The 23,962-nt window shown below is 41.3% G+C and overlaps 3 protein-coding genes across 4 annotated transcripts; 2 read left to right on the top strand and 1 right to left on the bottom strand.

The window, feature by feature from the left end:
• The first annotated feature begins 4,034 nt into the window (after window positions 1-4,034).
• On the top strand, window positions 4,035-5,062 carry g0s2 (G0/G1 switch 2). Its single transcript, XM_035740073.1, has 2 exons — window positions 4,035-4,112; window positions 4,343-5,062. The coding sequence occupies exon 2, from the start codon at window positions 4,358-4,360 to the stop codon at window positions 4,694-4,696; it is 339 nt and encodes a 112-aa protein (XP_035595966.1). The 5' UTR covers window positions 4,035-4,112; window positions 4,343-4,357; the 3' UTR covers window positions 4,697-5,062.
• An 863-nt stretch (window positions 5,063-5,925) lies between these two features.
• LOC118360723 (transcription initiation factor TFIID subunit 8-like) lies at window positions 5,926-11,461 on the top strand. Its single transcript, XM_035740067.2, has 9 exons — window positions 5,926-6,112; window positions 6,372-6,531; window positions 6,723-6,821; window positions 6,922-6,984; window positions 8,528-8,652; window positions 8,784-8,931; window positions 9,118-9,260; window positions 10,733-10,991; window positions 11,130-11,461. The coding sequence occupies exons 1-8, from the start codon at window positions 6,065-6,067 to the stop codon at window positions 10,871-10,873; spliced, it is 927 nt and encodes a 308-aa protein (XP_035595960.1). The 5' UTR covers window positions 5,926-6,064; the 3' UTR covers window positions 10,874-10,991; window positions 11,130-11,461.
• A 1,573-nt stretch (window positions 11,462-13,034) lies between these two features.
• Window positions 13,035-20,034, bottom strand: LOC118360715 (V-type proton ATPase subunit S1-like). Of its 2 annotated transcripts, none has more exons than XM_035740054.2 (10): window positions 19,791-20,034; window positions 19,469-19,595; window positions 18,299-18,373; window positions 17,907-18,100; window positions 17,754-17,791; window positions 17,544-17,629; window positions 17,125-17,369; window positions 15,585-15,638; window positions 15,132-15,363; window positions 13,035-14,924 (listed from the first exon to the last, which is right to left on the bottom strand). In XM_035740054.2, coding segments are annotated over exons 1-10 (1,269 nt in total). In that variant the 5' UTR covers window positions 19,793-20,034; the 3' UTR covers window positions 13,035-14,708. The 2 variants fall into 2 exon arrangements, with proteins under 2 accessions (XP_035595947.1, XP_035595946.1); XM_035740053.2 differs by having other exon boundaries at window positions 19,856-20,033.
• Between the last annotated feature and the right edge of the window lie 3,928 nt (window positions 20,035-23,962).

Here is a 23,962-nt window from a genome sequence, read left to right as displayed (position 1 = left end):
TGGGTCTTCCAAATGGACAATGACCCCAAGCATACTTCCAAAGTTGTGGCAAAATGGCTTATGGACAACAATGTCAAGGCATTGGAGTGGCCATCACAAAGCCCTGACCTCAATCTTATAGAAAAGTTCTCGGCAGAATTGAAAAGGCATGTACGAACAAGGAGATCCACAAACCTGACTCAGTTACACCAGCTCTGTCAGGAGAAATGGGCCAAAATTCACCCAACTTATTGTGGGAAGCTTTTGGAAGGCGACACAAAACATTTGACCCCAGTTGGTGTACTTTTGTCCTTTCTTCTCATGTGGTATGGATGAAAAGGTCCCCACATGAGCGCTACATGCAGCGTGTTATCCCTCTTTCCCACCCCACTTCCCTCCTCTCCCAACCCCAAAATAGTTGACTTGGAGCACAGCGAGCGAGACAGACTTCCTATTCAGGCAAAAGAGCGTGGCACAGAACCCAGAAATATGGGTCAACGGTCCCCGAACAGTCTCCCAGTTTCTTCACAGTCACATACATGCCAGTTCAGAGCCACTACTAAAACAGAGTCTGTGTAGAGTTTGTGGAGCTATTCCTCTTACACGTAAGGGTTTTTCTGACAGCATAATTGCAGCCACATTATGCAACATTACCTCTAGGGAGTTTATCATTGCCAAGAACCAGTGAGAAGGGAAAGGTTGAATTTACTGTGCACATAGCATGAGAATAAAGAACATGAGTGTGCATCTCAGGATTCCAGATAGCAATGTGTGATAACGCAATTTTACAGTGGACTTTATCCCTTCGGTCTGACTGGCAGTCACATTTTGAAGAATGTCAGTGGGTCTGGAGTGTGAAAAAGCCTTTTCAACAGTCACCCAGGTCTGACAATATGTTCTGTATTTTATTATCGCCATCAGTGCCCCAACACATGGCCCTCTGTGACGAGTGATAGGGAACAGACTATTTCACAACAGATCCAGACGACTGCCTTCCTCCTCTTGTCCTCCTTTTGGAAATCATGTCAAAGGGCATGGTTCTTCACACATATCCAACGTAACCCCATCGACTTATCATCAATGTCAATATATACACCCATTTATTGTGGACACCCATAGGCTAAGGCACTGACACAGGAGGTCTCAGAGGCATTAGGACTTACACAAAGCTATCTGTACAATTTTGTTTGATTAGGAATGAACCGAATACTGCAGCTGGGGCTTTCCAACCAATAAAGGGGTAGCCACAGAGATACAGTGCCTTGCGAAACTATTCGGCCCCCTTGAACTTTGCGACCTTTTGCCACATTTCAGGCTTCAAACATAAAGATATAAAACTGTATTTTTTTGTGAAGAATCAACAACAAGTGGTACACAATCATGAAGTGGAATGACATTTATTGGATATTTCAAACTTTTTTAACAAATCAAAAACTGAAAAATTGAGCTTGCAAAATTATTCAGCCCCTTTACTTTCAGTGCAGCAAACTCTCTCCAGAAGTTCAGTGAGGATCTCTGAATGATCCAATGTTGACCTAAATGACTAATGATGATAAATACAATCCACCTGTGTGTAATCAAGTCTCCGTATAAATGCACCTGCACTGTGATAGTCTCAGAGGTCCGTTAAAAGCGCAGAGAGCATCATGAAGAACAAGGAACACACCAGGCAGGTCCGAGATACTGTTGTGAAGAAGTTTAAAGCCGGATTTGGATACAAAAAGATTTCCCAAGCTTTAAACATCCCAAGGAGCACTGTGCAAGCGATAATATTGAAATGGAAGGAGTATCAGACCACTGCAAATCTACCAAGACCTGGCCGTCCCTCTAAACTTTCAGCTCATACAAGGAGAAGACTGATCAGAGATGCAGCCAAGAGGCCCATGATCACTCTGGATGAACTGCAGAGATCTACAGCTGAGGTGAGAGACTCTGTCCATAGGACAACAATCAGTCGTATATTGCACAAATCTGGCCTTTATGGAAGAGTGGCAAGAAGAAAGCCATTTCTTAAAGATATCCATAAAAAGTGTCATTTAAAGTTTGCCACAAGCCACCTGGGAGACACACCAAACATGTGGAAGAAACGTGCTCTGGTCAGATGAAACCAAAATTGAACTTTTTGGCAACAATGCAAAACGTTATGTTTGGCGTAAAAGCAACACAGCTCATCACCCTGAACACACCATCCCCACTGTCAAACATGGTGGTGGCAGCATCATGGTTTGGGCCTGCTTTTCTTTAGCAGGGACAGGGAAGATGGTTAAAATTGATGGGAAGATGGATGGAGCCAAATACAGGACCATTCTGGAAGAAAACCTGATGGAGTCTGCAAAAGACCTGAGACTGGGACGGAGATGTGTCTTCCAACAAGACAATGATCCAAAACATAAAGCAATATCTACAATGGAATGGTTCAAAAATAAACATATCCAGGTGTTTGAATGGCCAAGTCAAAGTCCAGACCTGAATCCAATCGAGAATCTGTGGAAAGAACTGAAAACTGCTGTTCACAAATGCTCTCCATCCAACCTCACTGAGCTCGAGCTGTTTTGCAAGGAGGAATGGGAAAACAATTCAGTCTCTCGATGTGCAAAACTGATAGAGACATACCCCAAGCGACTTACAGCTGTAATCACAGCAAAAGGTGGCGCTACAAAGTATTAACTTAAGGGGGCTGAATAATTTTGCACGCCCAATTTTTCAGTTTTTGATTTGTTAAAAAAGTTTGAAATATCCAATAAATGTCGTTCCACTTCATGATTGTGTCCCACTTGTTGTTGATTCTTCACAAAAAAATACAGTTTTATATCTTTATGTTTGAAGCCTGAAATGTGGCAAAAGGTCGCAAAGTTCAAGGGGGCCGAATACTTTCGCAAGGCACTGTAATTTGATTGATCTTTATGGGGGAGGTACTTAACATCAAATAATTCTCATTGGATACAAGTCAACCTCTCCTGATGGTGTTTAATGTATAAGACACTGGACACAAACCACCCAACCACACATGATGGTCAATGTTCAGCAACCAGACACTTGACACAAACCAATCAACCACACATGATGGTCAATGTTCAGCAACCAGACACTGGACACAAACCAATCAACCAAATGCACATGATGGTCAATGTTCAGCAACATGTGTAGTGTTAGTCTAAGCACTCTTTATTATTCATTGTGGAGTTGTCAATTCCAGAATATAAAAGAATAGTAGGCAATACACGTTTCACTCTTAAGATGAACTATTTGCCTAGTTCAACTTCAAAGTTTTGCAGGTAGATGAGACCCACAAAAGAGGGTCAGGACTTTAACCGTTGACATAATTTAACTTAATTTTTTTCTGATGACATGTCAGTGTAGAACTAACAGGCCACACTCATAGCAGTGTTTAAAAGCAGCAAGATCAATGAGTTTCTGTCGTTGTATTACGTAGCATCATACACTGTCAAGCTGACACTCAGGGCTTAGTGATGACTGCTTTTCACGTGATAAGACTGCAGTAATACAGTAGCCTATTCAGCACTACTACGCTTAATAAAGATGCAGTCCGGGATCTTAAGTACTTACAAATTCGTAACATATTATACAAATTGGAATTCATAGCATATCATATTTTGCAGGGTGTAGCATATCATATGAAATGGATGACGAAGTACACAATTGTGCACAATTTTCAGAGACCCCTTTTGCCTCATGAGCGCTAGTTTCAAAACTACTAGCTGAAATTATACAAAACCTCTAGAGCATCACTTTAACTTGTCCAACCACACCATTGCATCTATGTTGCATGACCCAAACACATGTGACTCACGTGATATTACTTGCACAATATATTTTGGCAAGATGGAGGTTTTCGATGACCTTGCCTTTGTACCCACTCCTGGCTGTTTCTAAAACAGCCCTGGACAAATGCCAATTGCACCAGACATTGAAGACATTGCCTCAAAGCAGTTGCCTCCACCACAGCACTTGCTCTGAACACCCATCGTCATGAATATTCATCATTTGACACTATGTGGGAGTTGACATGGATCCCATTATGTATAAAACCCAGCACATCTCATTGCATCTTCGTTTGTGGATGTTCGACTAAGACGAAATCTAAGGAAATCATTTAACAGGTTGCTATACAAGTAAGTATATTAAAATATTTTCTGCTCTTTTCTGTGGACTCTTCATTCAATCTAATTTAGAATTATACAGTGAAATCTACATGGTCAGAATATTATTTGAGATATTTTCACTGATATATTACTTAATGCATTATGATGATCATAAAATGATCGGCGGTCAATACTAATCATTTAGCAAATTAGTTATTGAATAGCCTATTAATTATTAAATGTCATTTTTTTCTCCATAGACTCAACTTAAGACAATGGAGACTATGAACGAGATCATTCCTTTCGCTAAAGAGATCCTGAGCCAGAGGCCCAGTCGGGGCATGATGAAGGTGTACCTGCTAGGTTCTACCCTGGCATTGTTTGGAGTGGTCGGTGGGCTGGTGGAAACGGTCTGCATGCCATTTTGTGATCAGGATCCATTAGACGAGGAAATGATCAAGCTGATTACAGAGGAGAAGAAGAGGCAAATGCTGGAGCCAGAGATAATCACTGACGAGCCTGATGTTGTGGATGAGTTGCAAACGGAGATTGATGCTAAGAAGCCACTGGAAAGTCGTCAGAGGAGGGCGTCTATCAGGTCACATGCCTGTTGAAGATGCACTGCAACTCCTTCTCATGTTGATTGAACTCTACACACACTAATGAAACCAACACTTAGAACACAAAATGTTGTGAAATAAGCTAAATCCACCTGGCAATCAAAAGGGATTGCACTTGGTGATTTTATCATGATAATTTGGCCATGTTTAGGGACACCTTGACGTATTAGCAATGAGAAGAGAAGAGACTGAATGGATGGATGGATGGATGGATGGATGGATGGATGGATGGATGGATGGATGGATGGACCGATGCAACAACAGGCTACAGTTATGACTGGCTGCTGGGCAGCAGAAGCTTTATGACTGATTGAGAATTTGTATTATCTTTTGGCGACCTAATAAACCTATTTTATGTTACCACTGGGTCATGATGTGTTTCATGTCAAACAGTGTTTTGAGTAACCTAAGGTAGCCTGCCCAATAATGTATATATATATACCCTAGATGACTGACAGGGGGCTCTGTTTTAAGGCCACTGCGCAGGCATTTTTGTACTCCTCCACTAGTGTAAAAAGTTATAGAAATGCATTTATAAATGTCTACATTCATTTTTGCCAAGTATATTCTATTACAGACACCTTCATGCATACATATTTGAACTGAACATAAATAAATAAAAATATTTTAAAAATCTTAAGGTAGATTTTTTTTAGAGGTCCAATGTTACTGTTCCCACTACAAGAAAGAAATACATAAAAACATGTCATTCTGTCCTTGAAACATTTAATTTAAATATTGTAAAATTCCATCCATTCCATTGAAGGACTGCTCCTTCTGAGGTGTACCAATATGGAGGTCAGTGGCTTCAAAGCCTATCATTGGCCAATACATAGCATCAGCAATCCAATGTTTAAATACTATAGGTTTCAGAGAGGACACACATTTTGAGCAGGTACGGGAACGCTGAAGGAAGTGTAGTATATGGCCAATAAGGGGGCTTTTCTTATGCACGACGCAACGCGGATTGCCTGGACAGAGCCCTTAGTCGTGGTATATTGGCAAAATGTCACAACCCCAGAGGTGCCTAAATGCTATTATAAACTGGTGACCAACGTAATGAGAGCAGTAAAAATAAATGTTTTGTCATACTCGTGATACACCACGGCTGCCAGTCAACATTCAGGGCGAGAACCACCCAGTTTATAATTGCTTTAAGACAGTTCATGCAGTAGGTGGCAGCAAATCTATTTTATAAGCAGAAACTGCCTGTCCTGCCGGAAATTACGTCAATGTTGTTTTTCTGGCTGTACCTACCTAGCCACAGTAACGTTAGCTAGATAATTTATTAGTTAGTCAGAAAGGCGTAACTTTGTGTAACTGTAGCTTTTTGATAGCAAATAATCACCATATACCGTGCAGATGGCAGACCCTGCGGTGATGGCGGGTGGATTCAGTGCTGTAGTAGGGGTAAATCAAATATTTTGTCATAGCTATGTAACGCCGTTAGCTAACTAGCAAATTAAGAGACGCTATAATTTGGGGGGGGGGGTCATCAAATGAAAGCCATTCACTAGTTAACGTTACGTTTAAACGAATGTTGTAGGTGGCTGACTTGCTGTTTTATAAACTGGCGTTGACGTCAACAATGCTGACTAAACGTATAACTAGCTATTGTAGTTTGCTATCCCTGAGTGAAAGGGTTTTCTCACCCATGTTTGTTTTACAGCGTTCAGGGGGTGGTAAGGCGACGTCCAGTCCGGCAGAGAACTACCAGCTTGCCCGGCGTCGCACCCTCCAGGTGGTGGTGAGCTCGCTGCTGACAGAGTGTGGGTTCGAAAGCGCAGAGAAGGCGGCCGTGGAATCACTCACTGAGATGATCCAGAGCTGTATGCAACCATTGTTTTGTTGTTATTGAAAATGTTATACATGTTTTCAGTTTGGGATTAAACTAACAATAACCCTTTACTGGCTTGAATTAAACAACAAGCCATGTCAAGTGACTAGGATTTTTAAGAAATAATCACAAATGTCTGTATTACTGACCACTAATTGGTGTCTATTCCCTATGCTTTTTGAGACATATCTGAAGTGGGACGTTGTGCCAAGGCGTACTGTGAACACACAGCCAGAATCACGCCCACCCTTTCTGACACTGTGGTCACACTCATTGAAATGGGTGAGTTTAACTTCAGGAAATATGCTAAAGAATTGCAGCTTGAAAATGAAATCTCTATTTAATTTGCCTTCATCAACTTATCTCTCATGTATCACCACAGGTTTCAATGTAAACACTTTGCCAGTGTATGCCAAGAGATCACAGAGGATGGTTATAACTGCCCGTGAGTATGTCTTTACTGTTAGTATGTCTTTACTGTTAGGAATCATTTGGTTGTGTTTTTGAAGTTCTTAGGTAACATTGGCCTCTCGAGTGGTGCAGCGCTCTAAGGAACTTCAGTGCTAGAGCCGTCGCTACTGACCCTGGTTCGTTCCCAGGCTGTGTCACAACCGGCAGTGATTGGGATTCTCTTAGGGTGGCACACAATTGGCCGAGCGTCTTCCGGGTTAGAGGAGGGTTTGGCCGGGGGGTTGGCCGTCATTGTTAATAAGAATTTGTTGTTAACTGACTTGTTTAGTTGAAGAAAAAAAACATTAGAATACGATATGTAAAAAAAATAAAAATAAGTGTTCAATCAATGTTATTCATGGAGTGGCATTGTTACAACTATGAAACAGAAAGCATATGTGTTGGAACACAGTAAGTTTATTTTTATAACGCCCAAAAAATACCCCAAACATCAGTAGCTTAAACACCATTATAAGTGCCAAGTGGCCTTAAATAAATAGTGAAACTCGACACAAGCAATTATAATGAATGTCGATATGACAGCAGTAAATTATTGTCAACTCGTTCTTATATTGTGTGCATTTCTATGCAATGGCAAAAGTTAGATTCCTAACATGGCGGCGGAAGAAATGACAGCAGTTTTACGGGCGCCCAACCAATTGTGCTATTATGTGATTATTTTTTTGTGTTATTTGTAACTTATTTTGTACATAATGTTTCTGCAACCGTATCTTACGGCAAAATAGAGCTTCTGGGTATCAGGACAGTGATCACTCACCTCGGATTTGATGAAGATTTTTTCTACAATAAGCAGGATGCACACGACATTCTCCAAACACCCGACAGGACCGACATCCCCGTTATTTGCAACATGAAGCGACGCAGGTACAGAGGACAAAGAGCCGGATGCCTCGTGAGGACCCGGAGAAGGAGAGTGGGAAAGCTACCGTTACTGTCAATACTACTCGCCAAAGTGCAATGACGACATGGCTGAATGACGACATGGATATTCAGCTAGCAGGATATACTAGCTGAATATCCATGTCGTCATTCAGCCACGATTCCGTGAAACATAGGATGTTACAGTTGTTGCTGTCCCGTTGGTAGGATATTCGTGATCGTACCTCGTCTAATTTATTGTCCAATATTTGCACGTTGGCGAGTAGTGCATACATTTTTGTACTGGTCCCCCGTGGGAATTTAACCTACAACCCTGGCGTTGCAAGCGCCATACTCTACCACATGAGCTACACAGGACCTTTTTTTGGTTGTCGTGCATAATCGTCTCTGTTTTTTCTCTTTATTGTGTTCCAATAGTTTTGTCGTTCTTCAGCACTGTTGTAACAACAGCTGTGCTGGTGCTTTAAAAGTTAACTTTAAGAGGACTGAGATCAGTTATTTAAAGAAGACTGTGAACACCCTTGGACTAGAACTGAGCACAAAACACAAGAACACTATAGAGCACTAGTGACTGGTCCTAGAATGAAAGTAATTGTGATGCCTAGTTGCCTACCTGACAATTGGTGTGTATTTTTCAGCTCCAGTAACGAATGCTCCTGTGATCCCGAAGGCCTTGATCGCTGGACAGAAACGCACTCATCCCTCCCACATACCCAGCCACTTCCCTGAGTTCCCTGATCCCCACACCTACATCAAAACTCCAGTGAGTTAACCACACTTCTTAGTTTTCCCAGCCAGAAACATTAGCATTAATACGCTTTTACACTTTTTCCAGTAGTCTAGTGAAAAGATTTGAAAGATGAGTGAGTTTCCTCTCTGTTGTCTTTGTCACAGACGTTTCGGGAGCCTGTGTCAGATTACCAGGTGGTGCGAGAGAAGGCAGCCTCTCAGAGGAGAGACGTGGAGCGAGCTCTCACACGCTTCATGGCCAAGACCGGAGAAACACAGAGCCTTTTCAAGGATGACATCACTGCCTTTCCTTGTGAGTGCGCGCTCGTCGTTGTGGTCACACGTGATTCTGTTTCTGTTATATGTTTCCCTTCATTCTTTCTCAATCTGTAAAAAAAGTTTTCAGTTCCCACTAATCTCATTTCTTACTACAGACAATGTTATGTGCCTGTGTTTGCATTGTTAATATAACTTGTGCCTTTGTTATTGTGATTGCCAGTGATCGCAGCGCGGCCCAGCTCCATCCCGTATCTCAGTGCCCTACTGCCTTCAGAACTGGAGCTGCAGACTTTGGAGGAGACGGACTCCTCTGAACAGGATGATCAGACCGACAGCGAGAACATGCCAGGCAACAACCTCAATGTGAGTCGGGGACAAGGGCCAAGGGAAATATTTAACCCAGAGTTATATTATCTGCAGTTCAATGTGGTTACGCCTATACAGAATTAACCTTTCATGAGGAAAACCAAGGAACACCTGCTTTCCCTGACAGACTGCCCAGGTGAATCCAGGAAAAAGCTATGATCCCTTATTGATGTCACTTGTTAAAACCACTTCAGTCCGTGTAGATGAAGGGGAGGAGACCGGTTAAAGATGAAGGGGAGGAGACCGGTTAAAGATGAAGGGGAGGAGACCGGTTAAAGATGAAGGGGAGGAGACCGGTTAAAGATGAAGGGGAGGAGACCGGTTAAAGATGAAGGGGAGGAGACCGGTTAAAGATGAAGGGGAGGAGACCGGTTAAAGATGAAGGGGAGGAGACCGGTTAAAGATGAAGGGGAGGAGACCGGTTAAAGATGAAGGGGAGGAGACCGGTTAAAGATGAAGGGGAGGAGACCGGTTAAAGATGAAGGGGAGGAGACTGGTTAAAGATGAAGGGGAGGAGACTGGTTAAAGATGAAGGGGGGGAGACTGGTTAAAGATGAACTGGTTAAAGATGAAGGAGACTGGTTAAAGATGAAGGGGAGGAGACTGGTTAAAGATGAAGGGGAGGAGACTGGTTAAAGATGAAGGGGAGGAGACTGGTTAAAGATGAAGGGGGGGAGACTGGTTAAAGATGAAGGGGAGGAGACTGGTTAAAGATGAAGGGGAGGAGACTGGTTAAAGATGAAGGGGAGGAGACTGGTTAAAGATGAAGGGGAGGAGACTGGTTAAAGATGAAGGGGAGGAGACTGGTTAAAGATGAAGGGAGGAGACTGGTTAAAGATGAAGGGGAGGAGACTGGTTAAAGATGAAGGGGAGGAGACTGGTTAAAGATGAAGGGGAGGAGACTGGTTAAAGATGAAGGGGAGGAGACTGGTTAAAGATGAAGGGGAGGAGACCGGTTAAAGAAGGATTTTTAAGCTTTGAGACATAGATTGTGTATGTATGCCATTCAGAGGGTGAATGGGCAAGATTTAAGTGCCTTTGAATGGGGTATGGTAGTAGGTGCCAGGTGTACCAGTTCATGCTCAACAGTTTCCCGAGTGTATCGAGTGGTCCACCACCCAAAGGACACCCAGCCAACTTGTCACAACTGTGAGAAGCATTGTAGTCAGCATTGGTCATTATCCCTGTGGAACGCTTTTGAAACCCCCAATGAATTAAAGCAACTCATTAAAGCTGCTCTAAGGGCAAAAGGGGTGGGGTGCGCAACTCAATATTAGAAAGGTGTTCCTAATGTTTGGTTTACACAATGTATATTCAACTGTAGCTGGTGTTGATTGCTACATCCTTATTGGGATGACACTGTTAGTATCCATCTCTAATATGGAGTCCATGGCAAGGCTAGTTGTAAATGAGTTTATATTTTTTAAATTATGTTCATTTTCCTCATCTATACCTTTATTAAAATGTAGGATGATCCTGGAGCTGATAAGGAGAATTCCATGCTGCCCCCTGGGGGTGTGGTTCCCTCAGTGAAGGCCAGTGAAGAAAACATGATTGACAATCCATACCTGAGGCCGGTCAAGAAACCCAAAGTGAGGAGGAAGAAGTGAACGTTTACTACACTTCGCTACTAATTCTGACTTCTATCTTGTAAGAAGCAGTCAACAGTTCTGTGCCTCTGTGAGAAGTGGACCGACGTGGACATCTGGACCCACGTGGACATCTGGACCCACGTGGACATCTGGACCCACGTGGACATCTGGACCCAGACATCTGGACCCACGGGACATCTGGACCCACGTGGACATCTGGACCCACTGGACATCTGGACCGACGTGGACATCTGGACCCACGTGGACATCTGGAGTGAGGGACTCTCACCTGAACTTTCTACAGGGCAAATACTGCTCAATATGACTTTCTTCACTAATTACATTCATGAGAAAACAAACATTTTGCTATTCATTTTTTTTTTTTTCAAATTTGTGGAGTAGTTCTGTCGTGAAAGAAAATGTGTAACATTTCCAAATTATGAGTTCAGTCATTGATAAATAATGAGTAGGAAATCAATTTTTTGATGACACATTTTAGCCAATCACCAAATACACATGAGGACAAAAGTCCGGCAACTTTATTGTCTACTTTGTATACCTGGAGAAAATGGCGAATATCTATATTAAAGAGGATATATAAAAACACTTTATTTATGCTTGTATCAGGTTGACCCCCTGCAGAGTCAGGAGTACAACAACTGTAGATATGTCCTTTGCTTGGCAAACTCCTTGTCACAAAGCAGCTATGTAAGACAAACATGCAATGGCATTAGATGTTATTGCTGAAGATACATTTACAAGAATCTCTGTATTACTTTGTATAGTAATGCAAAGTAAAATAACACACCTCTGTCCTCAAGGCTTTCCTCTTGAGTCGGGGGCAGTCTACCCCCGTCTGAGGAGCCAAAGTTCATAGGCCAAAACACCTTCCGGCTCTGAGTAGTATCATGAGCATATGCCCCGGGGCTGCATCAGAAAAAACAGCTGTTAGTGGTCAATCTATCTGAAGGTTGATACATGCAATACATTTATACAATAGATAATCAGTGTTTTCCTATCATGGACAGTTTGGAGAGTGCCATTGCCAATAACCACACACTCAGCCTGGGTTGGAGTCAGCTGTAACAGGCTTGGTTCCTGAACCTATTTGTGGTGTAGTTGAAGGGGGTTCTTCCAAGAGGGTACTTTACACCAGGTTCTGTCCTGCTGATACTTCCGAGGGGAAGGAGTGATTATCTGGGTGGTGGGAAGAAAACACATTAACAGAGAAGGGTATTCAGAGACCTGAAAATGTACGGAAAGTAGAGGTTACAATCGGCATCACTCTCAGGTCTCTTCTGTACATCATACAGAATGGTAGCAACTTGATGGGACAATGACCAACATGAAACGCTTCACAATAAAATGTATTTTGTATTATTTTAACTGGCAGTTTGAGTAGCTTCTGCAATGCATTGGGTATTACAATGCTGAAAACAACCAAATTGTTTTATTTGAAAACAACATAACAGGTATAGTGGATAGAGGGTTGTTGAAAGAATATGACACTATAGGATTGAGAAACTCACAACATGATTGTCATAGCAGCTGGGGTCAGGTGTGGGGCTCCCTGAAATGACAGGTCGTTGCCCAGCCGGTTAGGTGCACAGTGCACAGGTCGGAAATGGCTTCCGCTCTTGGTCGCTGCCTAATGCGGCGCTTCGCAGGGGAGCTATAAATTAAGCGATAAGCTCCGACATTTTTATTGATGCAAATAGATAATCACTGCAACATGCAATGTGGACTGATGCTAATAATTGTCCCTTCATCCTGCGCTGCCTTGTTTCTTTTGTTTACCTTCTTATTGGGTAACAATGGTAACCAGGTGAATGGATGCATGTAAATTATGCAAATTCTTGGCTGGGAACTTCACGTTGACATGATTGGCTGCTCTGTTCTCCACGTTCAATGAACGAGAATTAACTTATTATATTGTAATTTAATTATGTGACCATAATGCAATATTCCTGTATATAATGACAATCCAAAATGTTTTTTTGGGAGACAAACGGGCCACACTGTCCAAACATAAAGCAGGGTGTAGGATTTTAAGGATAGTGTAAGAGGCCAATATTTTACAAAAGTGCATTTGGCAAGTATTAAGTATTATTCTAAAATTGATAAAATAGTTTTCCTCATCAATCTACACACAATACACCAAATAATGACAAAGCAAAAACAGATTTTTAGATTTTATTGAAGGAAAAAAATGGATACCTTATCTACGTAAGTGTTTATACCCTTTGCTATGAGAGGTGAAATTGAGCTTAGGTGCATCCTGTTTCCATCGATCATCCTTGAGATTCTTCTGCAACTTGATTGGATTGTGTCAAAGCACAAATCTGGGGAAGGGTACCAAAACATTTCTGATACATTTGAAGGTCCTCAAGAACAGTGACCTCCATCATTCTTAAATGGAAGATGTTTGGAACCACCAAGACTTCCTGGAGCTGGCCGCCCAGGGACTGGGAGACTAGTCAGGATCGAGGGAAAGATGAATGGAGCAAAGTACATAGAGAGATCGTTGGTGAAAACCTACTCCAGAGCGCTAAGGACCTCAGACTCGGGCAAAGGTTCACCTTCCAGCAGGACAACGACCCTAAGCACACAGCCAAGACAACGCAGGAGTGGCTTCAGGACAAGTCTCTGAATATCTTTGAGTGGCTCAGCCAGAGCCCGGACTTGAACCCGATCGAACATCTCTGGAGAGACCAGAAAATATCTGCGCAGTGACGCTCCCCATCTAATCTGACAGTTTGAGCATATCTGTAAAGAATGGGAGAAACTCCCAAATACAGGTGTGCAAAGCTGGTAGCGTTATACCCAAGAAGACTCGAGGCTGTAATCGCTGCCAAATGTAAAGGGTCTGAATATGTTTGTAAACAAGGCTGTGATGTAACAAAACGTGGAAAAGGTCCAGGGGTCTGACTACTTTCCAAATGCACTGTCAAGATAAAATGGCAAAGCCTTGGATTTTAGCACTATTTTGTATGTATAGAGGCATGAGGGTCACTGATAGTTTTGACATTTTATTTCAATTTCACAGATGTCAAATGATAAAATGTCAGCATTGAGTAAAGCGGTCTTTTGAAACAAAGCATAATTTGCAGAGTATTCTTTTCTCACATTTCGTCCTACTATGCATTTCCAACAGCAAAATTTAGGGTAGGCATTCTCAAATGCCCACAAACATCGTCTGCACACATAAATTCAACTTAATATTTACAGGCAATTCTTGCATTAGTCTTTAAATTACACAGCTGAGAAACTTACAATGCAAGCGAAATAACCAAGATCAGTCACACAAAATGCTGCAATCATATTTCAGTCACTGAATTGGCATCAAAAGCTTTCCTGTACAAACAAACCCCTTTTATTGGCACATGCGTGAGCTGATTAGGTATCAAGGGAAAAGGGAGGCATTTACAGTACATTATACAGTTCTTTGGGCAAGTGCAAATGAAGAGAGGGTAAGAAACGTACCCTCTTGGGTGGCAGGTAGCCTCGAGGTTAAGAGTGTTGCGCCAGTAACCAAAAGTTAGCTGGTTCCAATCCCAGAGTCAACTAGGCGAAAAATCTGTCTGTGCCCTTGAGCAAGGCACTTAACCCTAATTGCTCCTGTTAGTCGCTCTGGACAAGAGCATCTGTTAAATGACTGTTTGTGTAATACAAACAGAATAAAGGCTAAGGGGATGGGATGGCTGAACTGGTAATCAGAATGGGGAGGTGGCTAAAGCAACGAACAATAGAATTTATTGAACAAATAAAAGTGGAGGGAACATTGTCACATGACAATAGGAAAGACAGCACGAACAGGTCTGGGAGCAGTCTAGGGGGCATTGTCTCGTCTTCATTACTCCGACTGAGGCACTGAGATGGAGGGGCCTTTAGGGTCGTCAAAGCGGTCCATGGAGCGTAGCTGCATGATCATGTGCAGGCCGTAGGTGAGGATCAACAGCATCAGCAGAGAGGTGATCAGGCCCATCCAGATCCCTGGTGTGAAGAAGCCAGCACAGTCACTGGCATAGGAGAAATCTGTTGTCCCATTCAGTATGCTGAAGCCTTGGATCTAGATGGAAACAGATGCCGGCAAAATTATTAACAGTGGAGCAGGGGCTCACTTGAAAAATATGTCAAGCTCAATGTGACTTCCCTGGGTAAATAAAGGATGCATTAAAAAATAGAAACTTTTTTGTTCTAAGAAGTTAAAAACCCTCGAAGTTAAACCCTGATTATTGAAAGGCTCTTTGCGTGGCTGAAATTCAAGCAATCGTACCTGGAAGTCAGTGAAGAGGATTCTCCACTGGGTGGCATTCTGAGCGCGGGGCACTAGAAGTGCATTGCGGAAGTTGTTGACATTCTGGCAGTGGAAAGAGTACTCTGCCGGGGCATAGATTCCGTGGCTGCCATTGTAGGTGGCTGTTAGGGTGTTGAATACCAATTCCACAGTGTCCAGGGTGAACCAGTTCCGCGCAGACACAGGATAGCGCCGCTGGCTCATGGAGAAGCTGGAAATGACAAGACTCTAGTAACCTCACACTTGACATAGGAATGGGAAGGTCCAGGAATTAACTGTTCATGCATTGAAAATATAAATAAAGAAGGTAGAGGAGACAGGTGGTGTCATAGGAACAGATGGTGTGCACTTTTTTGGTATAAGCTGCTATGATATTTGACTTGCATCTCATTAATACAAAAACTATTTTAAATGTTAACATTATATACTTACATGAGACGGAAGGGATTGTAAGGTGAAACAGAACTCCCATAATCAAGGACAAGCCTGAGAAAAACAAAATAGGATTCATATCCAAATCCTCCACCACAGAGCTCTGATTCCCTATTGCGGTCAACACACTGGGTAATTTGATAGTGCTAAAATATGCAACACATGTAACATAAGGCAACTAATCAATGATGTTATTATACTGCTACAATATTGTAGTATCAATGATGTTACTATATTGCAGTATCAATGTTACTATATTGCAGTATCAATGTTACTATATTGCAGTATCAATGTTACTATATTGCAGTATCAATGTTACTATTCTGCTACTATACTGTAGTACCAATGATGTTACTATACTGTAGTATCAATGTCACTATACTGTAGTATACATTATGTTACTATACTGCTACTATACTGCAGTATCAAGCATGTTACTATACCGCAGCATCAATGATGTTATTATACTGCAGTATCAATGATGTTACTATGCTGTAGTATCAATGATGTTACTATGCTGTAGTATCAATGATGTTACTATACTGCAGTATCAATGATGTTACTATACTGCAGTATCAATGATGTTACTATGCTGTAGTATCAATGATGTTACTATACTGCAGTATCAATGATGTTACTATACTGCAGTATCAATGATGTTACTATACTGCAGCATCAATGATGTTATTATACTGCAGTATCAATGATGTTACGAAACTGTAGTATCAATGATGTTACTATGCTGTAGTATTAATGATGTTACTATGCTGTAGTATCAATGATGTTACTATACTGCAGTATCAATGATGTTACTATACTGCTAGTAAACTGTAGTATCAATGATGTCACTATACTGTGGTATCAAGGATATGTCACTATACTGCTACTATACTGTAGTAGCAATGATGTCACTATACTGCTACTATACTGCCGTATCAATGATGTTACTATACTGCAGTATCAATTATGTTACTATACTGCAGTATCAATTATGTTACTATGCTGTAGTATCAATGATGTTACTATACTGCAGTATCAATGATGTTACTATACTGCAGCATCAATGATGTTATTATACTGCAGTATCAATGATGTTACGAAACTGTAGTATCAATGATGTTACTATGCTGTAGTATTAATGATGTTACTATGCTGTAGTATCAATGATGTTACTATACTGCAGTATCAATGATGTTACTATACTGCTAGTAAACTGTAGTATCAATGATGTCACTATACTGTGGTATCAAGGATATGTCACTATACTGCTACTATACTGTAGTAGCAATGATGTCACTATACTGCTACTATACTGCCGTATCAATGATGTTACTATACTGCAGTATCAATTATGTTACTATACTGCAGTATCAATTATGTTACTATACTGATACTAAACTGTAGTATCAATGATGTCACTATACTGCAGTATCAATGATGTCACTATACTGTAGTATCGATGACTTTAATATACTGCTGCTTTACTGTAATACATAGCAAAAAATGGCATGTCATAGTAAAAAGAGAGTATCAGGCTCACTGTGAGTTGGTTTCATTACAGAAGGACCCAGACGTGCTCACAGAGCCACCAGAAGCAAAGGTCGATTGACCGAGATCAATCCATTCCTTGTCACTAAAGCTGACGTTTAGATTCTGGGCCCAGAGCATGATGCAAGGGCCTCTAGTAGAATTGAACATCAGAGGAGGTTTGACCTCATCCACAACTGCCTGCAGCAAGGAACGGCTCATAGAAGACTGGACAATCAAAGACGGCTCCTCAATCACCTAGGGAGCAAGGAGAGAACGCAATCAAAATACAGCTACAGCGATATTGAGAAGATCTATAGAACATAAAAAGTACACCATGACACTTTATTTCAAGTCAGGTGAATTCTGAAAAAGTGCTGATGCATGGTGTAGATTAGAAGCATTTGTTAAGAATATTTTTATGTTTCTTACTCTTGAGGGCTTGAGTCCAGTGTAAATGGCAGTGTAGGGCACACTCTGGGCTTTCATGATGCTCAGAACCTTACCAATGACCTCATCTAGGGAGAGAGAAAAATGCATCACATTGTTGAGTCAAAGAAATAGTTTTTGAATACATACATACCAATACATATAATAACAAGGTTTTGACAAGAACAATAAATGGCCAAAACTTAAACGTACCATTGTTACGCAGGACATCCTGACAGGACAGGTAAGCACTGGAACATAAGTATACAATACATGTTCAAGTTACTGTGGGATTGTGAACAAATCAATCAAAAAGTATTTTTCCAGAACCCTGCACTCTAGAAACATTTGGTTTAATTGTATTACCCAGAAGAATATGGCAGGTTGATAACCAGCAGAGTGTTTTCTGAGGCATTGAAGCGGAGATGCTCCAGTGTGTCTGGGTCTACGCTGAGTGGGGAAACACCCAGCTTCTCCTGTAGCAGGCTTGGGACCGCACTAGCACCTAGCCATGACAGGGCAGGCAGCACCAATGGTGAAGACGAAGACTGTAACGCAGACTGGGAGAGATAAATGGAGCCAAAATGAGTTGTCAACATACATCCGGGTCTAAATTCACAAAGTAGGAGTGCTGATGTAGGATTAGATCCCCACTGTCCATGTGATCTTATTCCCCACTCCTACGCTGAGATGATTTATGGCCCTGTTCATATTAGTATCTCAATACCATGCCCTACCTCAAAAGACAGAATATTTACCTCAAGGTTAGGAAAGACACTGTCTTGCTTGTTTCCAAAAACTCCTCCATACCTTGTGAAGTCATCTTTGCTCAGCTATGTAGAAAATGCATATATCAACAACAATGTCAGTGTCATCTGCTTCACAGAGTTTGAGATGAATTAAAAACAGTACAATATAACAAGCTAAAATCCATTTACATGGCTAGTCTCATTATTACTACATATCTGAAATTCCAGCCTGCAGAAACAGGTCAGTCTGAGAATAGGAAGTAGTAAGGAGGAAGTGGGGCTGAGACGCATTGTCACACCAGAGTGGGAAACACCAGCACAGGACACCAGAGTGGGAAACACCAGGACAGGACACCAGAGTGGGAAACACCAGGACAGGACACCAGAGTGGGAAACACCAGCACAGGACACCAGAGTGGGAAACACCAGGACAGGACACCAGAGTGGGAAACACCAGGACAGGACACCAGAGTGGGAAACACCAGGACAGGACACCAGAGTGGGAAACACCAGGACAGGACACCAGAGTGGGAAACACCAGGACAGGACACCAGAGTGGGAAACACCAGGACAGGACACCAGAGTGGGAAACACCAGGACAGGGAATCACAAGTGGGTTACTATACTGTAGCTGGCCAAGCTCTGCACTACAAGCTCTGCACTACTGGTCCCTAAATGACTATGTCATCTACTGCATCCTTATGTAATACATGTATCACTAGCCACTTTAACTATGCCACTTTGTTTACATACTCATCTCATATGTATATACTGTACTCGATACAATCTACTGTATCTTGCCTATGCCGCTCTGTACCATCACTCATTCATATATCTTTATGTACATATTCTTTATCCCCCTACACTTGTGTGTATAAGACAGTAGTTTTGGAATTGTTAGTTAGATTACTTGTTGGTTATTACTGCATTGTCGGAACTAGAAGCACAAGCATTTCGCTACACTCACATTAACATCTGCTAACCATGTGTATGTGACAAATAAAAATTGATTTGATTTGATTTTAAAGCAAGAGCACAGTAGGCTATCCAGCTTTGACATTACAGTATATAATGGTCATTGCATACTATGTGACACAGCTTTAAATAGTGTCTGCCAAGTAGTAGACAATTGTACGTGGTACAACTGAATACAATTATATGATTAATATCAGGCCTGACCTTGTCCTGTAGGAAGAGCAGCATATTGTGTGGGGCAGATCCCAGAGCAGAGTTTAGGTAGGCCATCAGCTGGACATTAGATATTATGTGACCAGCTGCGGGAGATACCAGCTGTGGTAAGGTGTACCTGGAAAGATGTATAACATCTTAAAATTATAGAATAACAGTACATCTAACTACTCAAATCAACAACTAACACGGAAATTATTAGCAGTGCATAATAACCCAATGATATCCAAAAGGGAGTTAATGCCTTGACCATTATAATGTTGTCTTATAAAGTGAGTATAGCTATGCAATACAGCTGGATTGGTTAGCTTACATGATAGATAGAGTTAGCACAGTGCTCAAAATCCCTTCGCTTTCAAACTAATAATACATATTTACCCTTCACTGGACCACATTACAAGTGGTACCTGACTGCTACAACTTCCAGTCGAAAATAAGGCGAATAAAAGAGCAATAAAGGCCATTTTAGTACGCATTTTACTTGACGACTCAGATCCTGCCATCGTCAGTTTGCTTTTCCGTCCAAGTCACGTGGTGTAAAACGATTTCATTAAATCAGCTGACTGTCATGTGCGTGGAACACTTCCTGCTTATGCAGCCTGGGTTGCATTCAGTATGTCAGAACGGTGTGCAACGTTGAATTCAACGGAACCGGTACTCGACTGAAAGACCAGTTGAAAAACGTTCTAATTATGGTCACCCAAAGGGCAGTTACCATATGGTTCTTATTATACCTCAGTGTGTTAGTGTACCATATGTACACCATAGGGCTCCCGAGTGGTGTCGTGGTTAAAGGCACTACATCTCAGTGCTAGAAACGTCACTACAGACCCTGGTTCGATCCTTGGCTGTATCACAACCGGCCGTGATCGGGAGTCCCACAGGGCGGAGCACAACTGGCCCAGAGTCTTCCAGGTTAGGGCAGGGTTTGACTGGGATAGGCCTTCATTGTAAAGTAAGAATGTGTTCTTAACTGACTTGACTAGTTAAATAAAGGTTTAATAAAAACTTATTATAGCTGGGGGCAGTATTGAGTAGCTTGGATTAATAAGGTGCCCAGAGTAAACTGCCTGCTACTCAGGCCCAGTTGCTAATATGTGCATATCATTAGTCGATTTGGATAGAAAACACTCTGGAGTTTCTAAAACTGTTGATGTCTGTGAGTATAACAGAACTCATATGGCAAGCAAAACCCTGAGAAAAAAATCTGAGGTTTGGGAAATCTGAGGTTTGTAGTTTTTCAAATATTTGCCTATTGAATATACAGTGTCTATGGGGTCAAATTGCACTTCCTAAGGCTTACACTAGATGTCAACAATCTCAACAACCTTGTTTGATGCTTCTACTGTGAAGGAGGGGGGGATGGGAGCTGAATGAGTCAGTGGTCTGGCAGAGTGGCATGAGCTGGTCACGCGCGTTCATGTAAGAGTTACCTTTCATTCCATTATATTTCTGAAGACAAAGGAATTCTCCAGTTGGAACATTATTGAAGATTTATGTTAAAAACATCCTAAAGATTGATTCTATACTTCGTTTGATATGTCTCTACGAACTGTAACGGAACTTTTTGACTTTTCGTCTGGCCTGCGCGTCATGAATTTGAATTACTGGGCTAAACGCGCAAACAGAAAGGAGAAATTTGGACAATAATGATGGACTTTATCGAAAAATCAAACATTTATTGTGGAACTGGGATTCCTGGAAGTGCATTCTGATGAAGATCGTCAAAGGTAAGTGAATATTTATAATGTTATTTCTAACCTCTGTTGACTCCACAACACGGCGAATATCTGTATGGCTTGATTTGTTGTCTGAGCGCTGTACTCAGATTATTGGGTGGTGTGCTTTTTCGGTAAAGCTTTTTTGAAACCTGACACAGCGGTTGCATTAAGGAGAAGTGTATCTATAATTCCTTGCATAATAGTTGTATCTTTTATCAATGTTTATTATGAGTATTTCTGTAAATTGATGTGGCTCTCTGCAAAATTACCGGATGTTTTGAAACTACTGAACATAACGCGCCAATGTAAACTCAGATTTTTGTATATAAATATGAACTGTATCGAACAAAACATACATGTATTGTGTAACATGAAGTCCTATAAGTGTCATCTGATGAAGATCTTCAAAGGTTAGTGATTCATTTTTTATCTCTATTTCTGCTTTTTGTGACTCCTCTCTTTGGCTGGAAGAATGGCTGTGTTTTTCTGTGACTAGGTGCAGATCTAACATAATCGTTTGGTGTGCTTTCATTGCAAAGCCTTTTTGAAATCGGACACTGTGGTGGGATTAACAACAAGTTTATCTTTAAAATGGTGTAAAATACATCTATATTTGAGGAATTTTAATTATGAGATTTCTATTGTTTTGAATTTGGCGCCCTGCGCTTTCACTGGCTGTTGTCATATCGATCCCGTTAGCGGGATTCAAGCCGTTCAAGAACTGTGCACACTGTTTTGGGAAACGTGTCGTTAACATCTTTGGCGCACCCATCCCGTTAGCGGGTTCATTTTCGTCAACATCCGCTGAATTGCAGAGCACCAAATTCAAATTAAATTACTACAAATATTTAATTTTCATGAAATCACAAGTGCAATATAGCAAAACACAGTTTCGCTTGTTGTTAATCACCTGGCGTGGCAGATTTCCAAAAAGCTTTACAGCTAAAGCAAACCAAGCATTTATGTAAGGACATCTCTCTCTCAGCAGACAAAAAATTACAAACAGCTACCAGCAAATTAGATAGCAAATTGGTCACGAAAGTCAGAAAAGCAATAAAATGAATTGCTTACCTTTGATGATCTTCGGATGTTTGCACTCACGAGACTCCCAGTTACATAATAAATGTTCATTTTATTCCATAAAGATTAGTTTTATATCCAAAATACCTCCATTTGGTTGGCACGTTTTGTTCAGAAATCCACAGGCTCGAGCGGTCACGACGGGGCAGACAAAAATTCCAAATAGTATCCATAAAGTTCGTAGAAACATGTCAAACGGTTTTTATAATCAATCCTCAGGTTGTTTTTACAATAAATAATCAATCATATTTAAACCGGACCGTAGCTTTTTCAATTGGAGAGAGAGAGAAAATGTCTGCTCCAAGCTGTTGGCGCATGCAAAACTCTGCTGGCACCCAGCCATCACTGGCGCGATGTGATCGTTCTTGCTCATTTTTCAGAATAAAAGGCTGAAACTATGTCTAAAGACTGTTCACACCATGTGGAAGCCATAGGGAGAGGAATCTGGTTGATATTCCTTTAAATGGAGGGAAGGCATTCAATGGAACAGGGACCTGTCAAAATAAGAGGCACTTCCTAGTTGGATTTTCCTCAGGTTTTCGCCTGCAATATCCGTTCTGTTATACTCACAGACAATATTTTGACAGTTTTGGAAACTTTAAAGTGTTTTCTCTCCTAGTCCTCAACAGTGTAGGGGGCAGTAAACCTTCACGCAACGTTGCAAACGTTGCCGCGATTACACGTACAAATGCAACATCAAGCGTATTTTTTTTGCCAAGCAATAACACTAATAATTGCAGTAGGCAAAGAAGGAAATAGCCCAAAATAGCTAGACTATTTTACAATTGATTTACCACCACAATATTTGAGATTTTATCAAATTAGATCTGTAAGATTATATAATCATTATGTTAGGATTAGCCTTTGATTCCTAGCAACGAAGGCCTATTGATTGTAGGCCTATCAATTGTCTCTCTGTGATGATCTGATAAAGTAATTGAAAGGCTATTTATTATAGACCCCTCATTAGGCCTTATCTTAGAATATTGTTGAATAATATGGGACTTTTAAAGTAAACCGGGCGCTTTGTTGTCCGAGAAAACTGTGGTGCTCTCCTTGGTCCTGAAACGAGGACCTGAGTGGACCGTCAGAGCGGGTCACATAAATGCTGATATGAGTGACAGCTAGCGTGCGCATATTTCCGGACTTCGTTTTCGTTGCTGTCAGTCATCGATATGATCAATGTGTAGGTGGCCCCTAGACCTAGTCAAATATGGTGGTCTTATAGTATAAATAAGTAGGCCATTAGACATTTCCACGTGTGTCTAATCTTGAGGAGGAATTCGCATATAGGGCTAAAATGAATGTTTTTTTTTATATGCCACCATGACTAGGCTACACAAAGTAACCAACATAATGCCTCCATGAGCAACATTAATAGTATGTCATTCTTTAGTCTACACAGCTGATGTTACTTTTCGCCTATAAACACACCTAGTTGACTAGACCCATAGAAGACATAGCTACCGGTAACTATTTTCAGTCTTTTATCATTCTTCTGAGCTTTTTCATAACAGCAGTGTTGGCGGAGGAATACCACTGCATCCGCAATTGCTGCGCCTACCGCAATGAAAAGGACTGAAGGGGAAAATAAAATAAAAACGCACACGTTAGATTCTATCAGACAATAGAAGATAATTGAAAAATGTTTAAAAAAAGAAATCAAGCCTTTTTATGAATAGCG

The sequence above is a fragment of the Oncorhynchus keta genome, chromosome 28, assembly GCF_023373465.1.
Source record: "Oncorhynchus keta strain PuntledgeMale-10-30-2019 chromosome 28, Oket_V2, whole genome shotgun sequence".
NCBI classification, from domain to species: Eukaryota; Metazoa; Chordata; class Actinopteri; order Salmoniformes; family Salmonidae; genus Oncorhynchus; species Oncorhynchus keta.
This window is presented reverse-complemented; position numbering and strand designations above follow the sequence as displayed.

Coding starts and splice junctions, on each gene's coding strand:
- g0s2 (XM_035740073.1), top strand. CDS start 4,358: ATGGAGACTATGAACGAGATCATTCCTTTCGCTAAAGAGATCCTGAGC.
- LOC118360723 (XM_035740067.2), top strand. CDS start 6,065: ATGGCAGACCCTGCGGTGATGGCGGGTGGATTCAGTGCTGTAGTAGGG. Junction 6,532..6,722: donor CACTGAGATGATCCAGAGCT/GTATGCAACCAT, acceptor ATGCTTTTTGAG/ACATATCTGAAGTGGGACGT. Junction 9,261..10,732: donor TGCCAGGCAACAACCTCAAT/GTGAGTCGGGGA, acceptor ATTAAAATGTAG/GATGATCCTGGAGCTGATAA.
- LOC118360715 (XM_035740053.2), bottom strand. CDS start 19,980: ATGGCAGGATCTGAGTCGTCAAGTAAAATGCGTACTAAAATGGCCTTT. Junction 17,792..17,906: donor AACCTGCCATATTCTTCTGG/GTAATACAATTA, acceptor CTTATGTTCCAG/TGCTTACCTGTCCTGTCAGG. Junction 15,639..17,124: donor TGTAATGAAACCAACTCACA/GTGAGCCTGATA, acceptor TGTTTTTCTCAG/GCTTGTCCTTGATTATGGGA.